At 42.2% G+C, this 12,113-nt stretch overlaps 1 protein-coding gene across 1 annotated transcript; it reads right to left on the bottom strand.

The window, feature by feature from the left end:
- Positions 1–7,148: 7,148 nt before the first annotated feature.
- LOC139207057 (charged multivesicular body protein 1B1-like) lies at positions 7,149–11,524 on the bottom strand. The gene is made up of 8 exons (XM_070836690.1): positions 11,443–11,524; positions 10,999–11,096; positions 10,750–10,896; positions 9,345–9,413; positions 9,142–9,249; positions 8,972–9,015; positions 8,547–8,619; positions 7,149–7,887 (listed from the first exon to the last, which is right to left on the bottom strand). Exons 1-8 carry the CDS (start codon positions 11,456–11,458, stop codon positions 7,840–7,842), a joined length of 603 nt encoding a protein of 200 aa, XP_070692791.1. The 5' UTR covers positions 11,459–11,524; the 3' UTR covers positions 7,149–7,839.
- Positions 11,525–12,113: the final 589 nt, after the last annotated feature.

The raw sequence follows: 12,113 nt of genomic DNA, 5'->3' as shown, positions 1-12,113 counted from the left end.
TGCACCTGTTGCTCTGAGAGTGTAATACCCCCGTCTAAATACTGCTATGCTACATTGTGAGAGGTAATAGCATAAAGTTTGAAAAATTAGCTTTTGATTAGAGTGTTTCTGCAGGCTAGGACTTACATACATTTTGCAAAAGTAGGCCTGCAAATGGTGCTTTATGAAACAACGAGTAGCCAAACAATGTATAAGGGCACTCAACTTAAAACAGATTTTATTAACACAGCTTACTATTATGGGAAGTATTTTTAAGCTTTCTGGCTTAGAGTTAGATGAAGTACGCTCCATTTGAAGCTACTTTGGTTAGCTCAAATTAGCATGAGGACTGGAAATTGGGGAAACACGCCTGGCAAACCACAATCATTAACACATGTTACCCTATTTGTTTTATTAGCATAAAAACCGAAATGTAAAAATGACGAGGTTGTGGTGTTAGGGTGTGTTACGTGGTAGACTATTTCTTGGCGAGGTGCAGCAACTTCCTTCATTTTTACATTCTGGTTTTTGTATGGATTAGATATAACATGTTAACAGATATAACATTAGTGAGCTGTAGAGGTGCTGGTGCGCAGTTTGTGCTTTTCCTCAGTGTTTATGCTAGGCTAAGCTAACTAGCTTCATGAGAGTATCAATCTTCATCTAACTCTTGGCAACAAAGCAGATGAGCGTATTTACCAAATTATTCCTATAAATAAGTTTGGAAAAGCTTATTCATTATTTTATTAGCTTATACTGTGAATATTTCATACAGTCTTTCTTGTCTTATCAAACATCTGTTTTACAACACCTCTGTTTAAGAACTTGTTAGACCCCAAAGCTGGTTGAAAACCAATGTTGAGTTAACCTTTTATCGGCCTGTCAATGATTAACCACGCCGTTCATCCCCCCACATTGTTAATTTGCTTGATAATGTGTCAACATAATCCTCTTGAAGGTGGCGGCTGGAATAACATGGAAACTGTGCTGATTCGACATTGTAATAACACGAGGAGGGACGTTTCTGGGCCGCTCCAGAGTGATTGACAGGCCGTAAAGGCAGAGAAATTTGACCCTGAAGTCATTTGTTTCCAATCATGTGAAATGGCATCCTGAAGGAGGGGAGAAGCTCAGCAGCGTTGGGACGTGTAAATATACTCTGGCTTCATTAGATTAACATACACAGCGCACGCACACACACACACACACACACACACACACACACACGTCAGTTATCTCCTAATAATAGCTGCCATACACTCGCTCACAACCACCCAGATGCACACACCCGTACACACACACACTCCTTTGCCCAGTCGGCTTCGTGCCCTCCAGCCTTGCCTGTACTTGGCTCTGAGTCTCTTGTGAAGGTTTATACTGGACGCTGTTTTCTCTGCAAACTCAATAAAAGCTGGTTATTTATCAGGTCAGATTATGGGACGTGACTGAGCTCAGCTGTAAAGTTGAAAGTGAAACCAGCTGTGGCTGAAATTGAATTACACTGAGTGAGTAATGTGAAAAGCAAGGGCAGTTTAACAGTGATTAAGCGCTCTTCCACTGCAATATCGCGCAGGCATAAGATGCTCAGTCAAACTATATTTTGCCTCCTGGACAGTGAAATTCCTCTCCTCTCGTCTCTCCACTGTTTCCCTTCTATCTCAAAGACATCCTCTGTTGCTGGAAACATCAACAAGTCAGTTTTAAACACAGGCCAAGAGTCTCAGATCCTCCTCTGTTGTTCTGCAGCATTAGATCAAAGAAGTGCTGACAGAACCAGGAGCCTCCATGGATTTGCATGTTGCTTTGTGTGCGTGTGTGTGTGTGTGTGTGTGTGTGTGTGTGTGTGTATGCATACTGCTTGCAGTTTGGCCACAAGTGTGTGTAGACACGGGTCACCGAGGCATTACATAGGCATGTGCTCCCTGACAGGCCCCTGCCTTACAGGAGCAGAGGTGAGTGAGTGGAGGACAGACTGCTTTAACATGTGGCCTGGCACCTGGCCTGCATGTTTGTGTGTGTGTGTGTGTGTGTGTGTTTTGGGGTTTCCTCTGAGCGCTCCATCTGGGCCTCACACTCATGCCATTATCAGAAAACGTGTTAATGACCCAAACAGCTCTGGCACTTTCACTCACACCTCACCTCCCTATTTTCACTTTTCCTGCCTCTGTGAAGTGAACACACTCTGAACTAAAACAGCTCCGTATCAAAGTGTGGAAAGTGACTTTAGACTTATTTCACTGTAACAGTCACTAGTTACCTTTCAGGTTAATATAAGTAGTTAATATATAAAGCATTTAAAATGAGATCCACTTCAACCAACTAAAATATCAAAGCAGTGCTTAAATCTATGGCAACAGCAATAACAATTCACTGATATAATAATATAACTCTGATGGGACAGTCTACTTATTTTTTGTCATCAGATTTCTAATGCCTAAGAAAAAAAACCTTTGTTTTCAGCTGTGTGACACCTGTGATCCAATGGGTTTTTAAATGGTGTATTTATCTTAAGAAGTAGAACTTTTTTTCATCAATAAAGGAAGACGTAACCATTGAGTTTTCCTGAAAGATTAAAAACCACCAGATATCTTTGGACAGCAACATTATGATAATCGAAGCATATTTTCTTGTGAATACTGCTGTACTTTTGCACAAGTTACATTATCAGTGCAGGACTTTAACTTGTGGTGGACTTGCTCTATATTGATGTGTTACAGAAGCAAATGATCTGAACACAGCAGCAGCTACATTAAAATGCTATTCATGTGTTAATACACCTGTAGTAACCTCTTGAAATGCAGTGTTACACATTGTAGTATTTCTTACTCGATTAAAGGCTCTGATTACTTCTTCCATCACTGCCATACTCACTTGGGCATTTAGTGCTGCTCCTGTATATACTAACCCCTCCATAAGTTTAACTTGCTGTCATAATGGCATAATTGTTATCTTATTGCCGTTCTCTGCCTTTCACCCGTTCTTGTTAAGCTTATTGTTTTGTCATCAGTGGAGCTGTGTGTGCTGTGAGTGCAGCGTGGCTGGAAAAGGGCTGTCAGCACTCCGCTCATGACCAACAAACACAACACACACTCTGACCCGGGCTGTCCATCACACGGGGGGCCTTCCCTCCCCCTAACAGAGAGAGCATGTCTGCTAATTCCTCCCTGTCGGATGGACCTGAGGGGGATTCTACAGGTGCATGTGTATGAGTGAGAGAGAGATAGAATAAGAGAGTGAGTGAGAGAGAGAGGCACTCTCTGGCATTGGTTTTATTTAATACGCACCTATAAATCAAGCCTTTTGGAACAAGAGATGTGAGATATTCTTTTTCTCTTTGCCCCTATCTCTGACAGAGGGATAGATCGTTTTTACCTCTTTCTGCTTCCTGTGTATGACAGGTTATCACTCCTGGGACAGATACAGCACAGACAGGGGAGAATAAGGAAAAAGATGGAGAGTGATTGAGTGAGAATGATGCTCCGTGGCTGATGTATCGGATGGCAGATGAGGGGCTGGGGTGAGGGTACGGGGAGGAGAGAAAAGAGTGATTTAAGGCTGGCCTGTACTCTCCTCTCCTCTTATCCCTGCCCTGCTTCTTTCATGTCTGAAGCCAGGGTCGACCTGCCTGCTGCCCCAGATGGTGCTGTCTGTCTGGGTTGCCCTCTACAGGATGTGCCCCCCTTACCCACACAACTACAGACCTATACTTGCCTAATTGATTTCAGGGAGGAAGGCCCTCTTTCTCTTCTGTTTCACACACACACACACACAGACACACACACACACACACACACTGACCACTTGGCAACAGCTAGTGCCCCAAGTGCACACACACATACACGCGGCTGGCGCTGTGCGCTGTCAACGCTAATTCAATTTGTGACGCGGGAGTGTGACTAACAGCAGACCTGCAGAGTGTTTTACCATATGAACCACACACACACACACACACACACACACACACACACACACTCCCAACAGTCACATCCACTGGTATAATAATAATGTAATTCCAGAGGTATAAATCCTATTAATAGATCTCTTCTCTTCCTGTTTCCCTCATTATCAGGGGAGAGTCAAGTGGTCAACAACTACAGAGTGAACACCTTATTAACTCCTTCAACTTCACTGCCAGACCCAGAGTCAACTTACACAACCAGCCGAGGGAGACGCACTGCAGTAACAGCATGCTAATTCTGAAATAACTAGGTGAAAGTGTGTACATTACACATAAGAAGAGTAAATACAACCATGAATGGTTTAAATTATTATTTCTAATTTCAATTGCATTTTAACATAAGAATAAAACAAAATATCATGTTGAAGAAATACTTCATTGTTTTGAAATAGCGTGTAATATTTTAAAAAGTTAATAGAAACGTACAAGAAGATAGTAAAGAAAGTATTATTATTTAGTTTTGACTTGATAGTGGTACTTGAGAAGTGGCATTAAGGGCTGACCAAAGCTAGCACAGTTCATCCTAAAGGGGGAACATAAATAAATAAATAAATCAAATCTTATGACAATCCATCCAACAGTTGTTGGGACAGATCCAAAGAGCGTTTCAGAGCCAAACCAGGAAAAGCTGAACAGATATGAAGTGTTTTCACAGTTTTGAAGCACATGGGATAAATGAGAACTCTTTGTTTGTTTGATTTAGCCTGAGGCAACAGCCGCCTGAGTGAGGTGATGAACTATAATGTAATAATGAAGCGTGGCACACATTCCATACTGCACTCATGTGTGCAGACACAAAGACTGGCAGACAGCTTCAATAAAAAGTAAAAGACGGGGCTACATGTCCTTGTTCACGGGTTGTTTGACTGTAAGAGATACCGGGGTGGGTGATGGGCTGCGGTGAAATCTTAATGAAGCGTGCTCTGTAGAGCAGGGATGGATAGGGCCAGCTGTACCGGCGCGTGTGTGTATGTGTGTGCATGAGACAGTAAAACTGATTAAAAGCAGCGTTAACACATCTGACAGGAAGCAATGGTCAAGAGGTGAGTGGAAACTGGGGAAAGCCTTGGGCTGGAACGATTAGACACACACGAATCTGCAGCAGCAGCAGCAGATGGAGGCCGGGGGAAAGCCCTGGGCAGCAGCGATTGGTCACACATGCCCACCGATATCCGAGTAGAACCAATCAGCTCGGCTTCCTGTGCTTGACCTGACCCTTCGCACATAGTAATAGAATATTTCAAATGGGAGGCTGAGGAGGAGAGAGGAGACAAGGAGAGGAAAAGGAAAAAAACAGAGGCAGGGCTAACTGATCGCGTGAAACTTTTCCACCTCAAACGCCACCTTAAATAGATGTCGAGTCTCTTCACTGTCTGCACACACTGCTGATGATACACCATAGCAACCAAAGGGGTTGACTTGTGACCATTAAACAACTTTAAGTCATACCGCAAAGAATATTAAACAACAAAAACAAGCAATAAACGCATATTCTTGTGAAATAGAGTATGCACCATATATTTTTTTATACCAGATGAGCGTTGATTTTCTTTCTGTTTGAGGCCCTGTGTTAGTTTAAACCTATAATATATACTATAAATATGCAGCTTCAACATTTTTGTGAACTTTAAGTTCACTTAAGGACACCTCAGAACACTACATGTTGTAGGTCAGTCACTTTCTTTGTAATTCCTGAGGAAGTTTCCTGGAAAGAATTATAATTTGGTACCAATCACAGGGAAAATGGGAAGTAAATAATAATAATCTTATATATAATCTTAAATACACATATGGCTGCAACTGAAGTTTATTTTCATTCTCGATTTAATACATGGATATCTTTTTATTACTTGAATTTATCATTTGGTCTATGAAATGTCAAAAAGTAGAAAAATGCCCATCACAACTTGCCAAAGCCAAAAAGGATCTTTTCTATTGTCTTCTGTTTGACCAAAAGTTCAAAATGCACAAGACGATGCCACATGAAATAAAAAATAAATGTCAAATGAAAGCACTGAATCATCTCACATAAGACGATGAAACTAGAACATTTTCTTATTTGATCCCTGAGATAAAAATGTGGGTTTTAGCAACATGGATCTTGTCCTGCTGAATCGCAGCTTGTAACCGTCTGGTTGTTTCATATCATGTGTGTGAGTCACATCATACTCTGACTGACCCCCCGTGTTGTAACTGGAGGTTTTTCACACAGCCACCAGCAGTGTGGCTCCACACCATGCTGAAGCAGACAGGTCAGCCACAGGGACAGGACCACCAGCCCACCAGATCCCTACCTGTCAGCAAGTCCCTCTCCTCTAGGAGTGAGGAAGAAAGCCACTAGGTATCAACACCTGACACACACACACATATATATACAAACACAGGCTTCCTCTGGAGCAGTGCTCATACAGGAGCTGTCTTCAGCACATCTGGAGGACACATCCCGGCACATATGTTGAGGTGCGCACAGTGAAAGAGAAAAATCCGCCATGAAAGACTCTCTCGGCTTTAATCATACTTAAAGAGATGACCACACGAGGTTAAAAACAGATTTAAAACAAAACTTACCAAACAGATTTTGTGGATCTGGCAGCAGAATGATGTGGAATTTTAATTCCAGGTGATCTAACTCCCGGCAGAAATGACTGACAGCTGTTGGATCACTGGGGTCAGTGTTTTCTGGATAACTCCAACGTCTGAGGACTTGGAGAAGTATGTGCATAATAGGCAAAATAGAGACTTGCGTCAGTCTGGGGGCACTGATGATGATTGTGAATGTAGTTAAGTGTGTGCTGATGATGATTAGGAAGGACACAAAAAGGGTCAGAGGTGGCTGAGTGTCACTCTGGAAGACTCCCATCAGCTACGGGGCTGCGGGTGTGTTCATGTCTAGATATTTGTGTGTGCTTGGACAGCACCTGTAATGGCTCCCAGCTGAGGGATATGGTGAACTTTATATATGTGTGTGTGTGTGTGTGTGTGTAATGAGGCACTGGCATGCGAGCGGCAGAAGGCCGCTTCCTCTACTGGTGACACCTTTGACCTCTCATCTGTTCCCTGTTGGAAGAGAGAGAGGAGGGGTAAGATGGAAAAAAGAGGGACAGAGAAGTATGCAGGGATGCATACTTTCCCCAAAACACGCCTATAAACTGACAAAAAAACATGACGAGAGAAACATGTTAAAATCTTTTAATCTGTCTTTGCATATGAATGTGTGGTCAGCCACTACAGTGGTTACCTCTACATGCAGGATATCAATAATCTTCCAGCTTTCTCCAATGCATATGCGAGACAAACAACAACTAGCCCTCTTTTTATAGAGGTAGAATATAAAAAATAAAACATGTTTGAGTTTCGGCAAAGTCATGCACATAGGACATAACAGTTACAATACCAGCATGCTCTTAGCAATACCCAGCCAGTCAATACTGAAATATATAAATACATACACAAATAAATATATTGCTCTGTTAACTTTACACATAGTGTATAACCAGATTAGAATGAGGTATTAGCTATTAGACAGTACATGTTTTTCTCAACAATTTGTGCAAAAAAAAACAAAATCAGGAATACGTCCACCGTGTACCGCCTTGAAATAAACACACCAGCACAGTGGTGTCCAATAGCTGAGCTAATAAATAATAAGAGTGCATGTCAAATGTGCAAATGAACATTACTATACAAGGTCTGCATGTGATGCAGTTAGTGCCAGGACTGTAAATATCCTGCTTTTCCCTCTTGGTCCTCTTCTACCTCCATTTTTTCTCACAAAGGAACAAACCTGGAACACAGAGCTTGCAGACACGGGGCACCTTTTTTGTTTATTCCCCACTTTTTCTCTCCCTGCTGTGCGTCTCCTGCTCTTCTCCTTCCTCCTGATCTTGTCCGTTTCTGCATCATTATGACACCTGGTCGCGCAGCTTGGACAGCCTCTGGGAGAGCTCATCCTGACAACAGCACAGAACAGGTAAAACAGACAGGGGAGGATAAAGCCAAAGGTATAACTGCACTGGTCTTTGAAACAGCAGCAGTCCCAATATTTTGAGACAAATATTTCAAGCTTTTTAAACCCAAAAGATCTTTCTTCTATCAGAGTATTAGTGGCTGTAAAGACCCTTCCAGGTTTAAGACGGTCAGTGGGGCAGCTCTAGAAATTGCACGTAAAGTGATACTTCTCAGGGCATCACTCAGCCCTTGTAGGTTTGAAAGGGGAAGGCATAAAGTTCCTTCACAAACAGAGGCTGCGTTCAGCTTGAGTTGTGCTGGTTACAATGGATTCATCACATCTTTAGGAACGACTCAGACAATTCCTGCCACATAACCCTCCTTACTGCCAAGCCGTATGATCGAAATGTTCCAAACAGTCATTGTTCAGCCGTTTCTGTGGACTTTTGTTAACTGCGAAACATGTCAACACCAGAACCTACATAATGCACATATTTCGAGTGAGTGTTTCAGTTGAGTATCACTTTAAATTTCCATTTGTGCGACGCTGGTTCATAAGTACCAATGAGACCGCCGGGGACAATAAAGATAAAGTGAGTTTTGTTTGTGGGATGTAGCCCCCGACGTAGCGCTAACTTCATGATAACAGTGGATGTGTTACCTGCTCTGATGATGCCACAGATGAAGCCAGAGAGGAAGTCTGGCCTGGAGGAAGCTGCAGGTTAAGATCCAACCTAGAAAACACGGGAACAGTTTCTCTGTCATTTCTGCTCGGCTGCTTACAGAAAATCGACATAATGGGGATATTAAATTCTCTCTGAGCTCACAACACAGCATCTTTGAAATTGTAGCATTAATCTTAATGATCTTTTAGTGTTACAAGGAAGCCTTGTAAACACTGACAGAGATCACTTCCTACATTTTTAAATGAGCGTTATATATTAAAGCTTTTACTACAACTTATTCATCATGTCTTATTTTTCAAAAGTTTAATACATATGTAAGTGTGTTTTTTCTTAAATCCTCTGCATTTACGTTTATCTTTTATGTTTTCTGTTGTTATTACTGTTGTATTTGTGTACTCACCCTGTTTCATCAGCCATCTCATGCAGCAGCATATCCACTTCATTCTAGGGACCAACCAAGGAGACAGAAATTTCAAAAACATGTGTTTAGATGATTCAGTTTTTGAATTATTAAGCCAGCCTTGGTCTCCCCTGGCTCTCCCCTGGCTCTGAGAGCACAGTGCTTACTACCTGAGGTGTTGTCAGAGTGGTGGTGCTGCTCATTGTGTCGTCCATCTGCGCCGTCTGCACATCTAGAGTTTCAAATTGATTTTCAAACTTGTCCATTAATGCAGAGATCTGAAGAGAAGGGTCGATACAGAAAATGATAACATATTATGTTTCACTTTGTTTGTGTGTGTGTGTGTCCGTGTGTGCTTATATTAGCTTTTTACCTTCTCCAAGTTCATGCTTTTCAGTGTAGCATCCATAGACTTCACCACTCCAGACATGGATTTAGATACCTGGGCAAATAAAACACGTATAAATAAAATGCTGAAGCTTCTGTAGTCTTCTCACATTTTACCCGTCTGATTTGCTGTGACTGAAAAGAGGATCAGTGTATTTGAAGTCAGACAGGGAGATGGCAGTTGAGATGGGGAAGCTTTGACTGCTGCATCCTTATACTCCCACTAGGTGTCACTTTTACCTTCTAAACCAGATACTTTGTCATGACTGGCTCTCTTCATAAAAGCATCCCTCAGACTTCAAGAATAAAGAGTAATCTTGTCAGCCAATCTATCAATAGTTGGCCAAATTATGGTACAGAGGTTTATTATTAACGCCATTGTGTTCATGTTTTATGAGACGGGCGCAGTATTACAACAACATACAGCAGATCTAAGAGGTGTTTTTCAGTGACACAATCTCACACTGTGCTTCCATTTCTATAGACACTATTAAGTTCTATTCTATGAAATGATGCCTGTTCTACAGTGAACCTAAATTAACGCAATTTAAAGAGGCTGCCACTCTCAGAAGAGCGAGAAGCTAAAAGCCTAAAGTCTGAAGCACATCTAATGACATTACGTAATTGGTGGCTTTTTGTTTGCATGTCTGCTTGCTTTTTTTTCGCTCACTCTCACTCCCTCTGTCTCCTTTGTGTGTGACTTTTGACTAAGTGAATCTTAAGGAAAAACTACTTTGGAGTTTTTAGCCTGTAATAGTTACACTATGCAGCTCTTCAGAAGTAAGATGTAGCTGTTGACATATGCACTTAAGAAAACTACATGCACAGTGAAATATCTGGTATATATGCGTATAACATATTACACCAGCGTAACTACTAACATGTAGAAGCCATGTGAGTCATGTCAGTCTATAGATATCTACCAAGGAGGCAGATAGGTTAATGAGGTGGGTGTCTACTGGGTGTGCTGTTTTGAGTTACAGCATTGGGCGCCCCGGAGGCTTACATGTTAAGACGCTGACTATAAAACACTATGTCCCTGCTTTGCATCTAGCTAGAGGCCTTTGTTCCACATCTCCTGCCCTCCTTTCTACTATTGCAATGTTGACCAGGCAAGTGATATTAAATGTGAAATATCTTAAGGTCAGATACATGATGGACTTATCATTTGTGGTGGTGCTGATTTTCCATTACAGCAGACAGTATAAACCTTTCTCTTGCTAAAAGATATCAGTAAGTACCCAGACTAGGAGCTTATCCTGAAATAATCCTGATGTAACTGACTGCAGTAAATGTGTTAGGTATGTTTTCACCTGTTGAAATCTACCCGCTCTATGTAACAATAGAAAACATGGCGGGTCTTCTACAAACCATTGACCTGCAGTCCTGACCTGGCTCATGGTGACAGCAGTCTGGACCCTAGAAGCCACAGCGTCCACCCGTGCACTCATCCTCAGGAAGTTAATGGACTGATGCTTCTGACGGATGGCATTCTCCGCATGGATCCTGGCTGCCTCCATATTCCCCTTCTGAATAGCCTGAGAAACACAGGAAATGTGAATGAACACACACACCTTATATAGGCAATAGCTTGTTCCTGAATCCTGCTCTCTAGTGAATCCACAATCTATCAGGCCAACCTGCTTCACTTTATTCTTCTCTGCCTTTTCCTCTTTGTCACATTTCTTGGAGTTGCGCTGTAGGTCCTTGGCAGCAAACTTGAGGTTGAACAAGTGTTCTGTATGGCTGGTCAAGGGATGCTTTATTTTAGTGTGATAATAAATCATACTGAAGATGAGCTAAAGTACTCAAAGACGTTGAGCTAAATCAACCCAACTCAGTGCAGGCAACAAAAAAATTACCTTTCTTCAATAAGTAAAGACATAACAACCAGTCATCTAACTAGTTACAGAAGTGAGCTAGCTAATGTTTTAATTCATCACTGAATGACTGGACTGAAGTTACAAGCTAACTAATGCTTGACAGGACTAGCTACCAAACCCAGCTTTGGTTTAGCTAGCTAGTGCCCCTGCCAGGCTACTGTATCTACCGTTATGCAGGTTGGACTGCACAGGAAAGGATACTCTCCATGTTCGACATGCTGAAGCTCTCTTTCTGAGACAGACACCCAGTCTGGTTATGCACAGACACAAATCAGCATCCAGCCACACTTGTTTCCAACAGTTGTTTAATGGGACTTTTTCAAGCTAATGTACATCCGCCACTGTAGCGAGGCAAGATGATTCCCCTCTGCCTACTTCCGCATTTGCTTGCAGGAATCGCTGCAGTTTCGCTTTAGTCTTGAAGTGAAGACTACTGACTTGTAATTGCTGCAAAATAGCTTTCCCTCGGTAGAGCTTTTGTAGTCTGTCCAGGTACGGATAAATAAATAAATAGATTGTAAGATCTTGAAAAGTAGGCGTCTCTCATGAGACGCATGCGCAGTAGTACTGACTCACATTTCCCTACGTATTTTTTTGGCGGTTTTGTATTATATGCCGAGTCATTCATGGGTTAATTATAAATAAATAAGCACAACATTAGACAGATGGGTCCATGGGACAGATGATATATGATTTGACCTTCGCTAGAATGACGGCTGGGCCCACAAACATGTGGCCGCACATAAATGAATGAACCATCTTGACTCATCTGTGTCTTCGGACCCTCTCGCTGCCTCTCCTGTCGACCTTTCACCGTCGTCACACGGTCACGATTTCGCACGCGCGCGCCTCCCACGTCACGACCGTTCGAG

This window comes from Pempheris klunzingeri, chromosome 9 (assembly GCF_042242105.1).
Source record: "Pempheris klunzingeri isolate RE-2024b chromosome 9, fPemKlu1.hap1, whole genome shotgun sequence".
Taxonomy (NCBI): Eukaryota; Metazoa; Chordata; class Actinopteri; order Acropomatiformes; family Pempheridae; genus Pempheris; species Pempheris klunzingeri.
Note: the sequence above shows the minus strand (reverse complement) of the source record. Positions and strands in the feature narration are given on the sequence as shown.

Bases quoted from the DNA above. Each gene is read 5' to 3' on its own strand.
- LOC139207057 (XM_070836690.1), bottom strand. The intron at 10,897-10,998 runs GTTGGCCTGATA...TGTGTTTCTCAG, and splicing joins AGAAGAATAAAGTGAAGCAG to GCTATTCAGAAGGGGAATAT. The intron at 8,620-8,971 runs GTGAGTACACAA...CGTGTTTTCTAG, and splicing joins GAGATGGCTGATGAAACAGG to GTTGGATCTTAACCTGCAGC.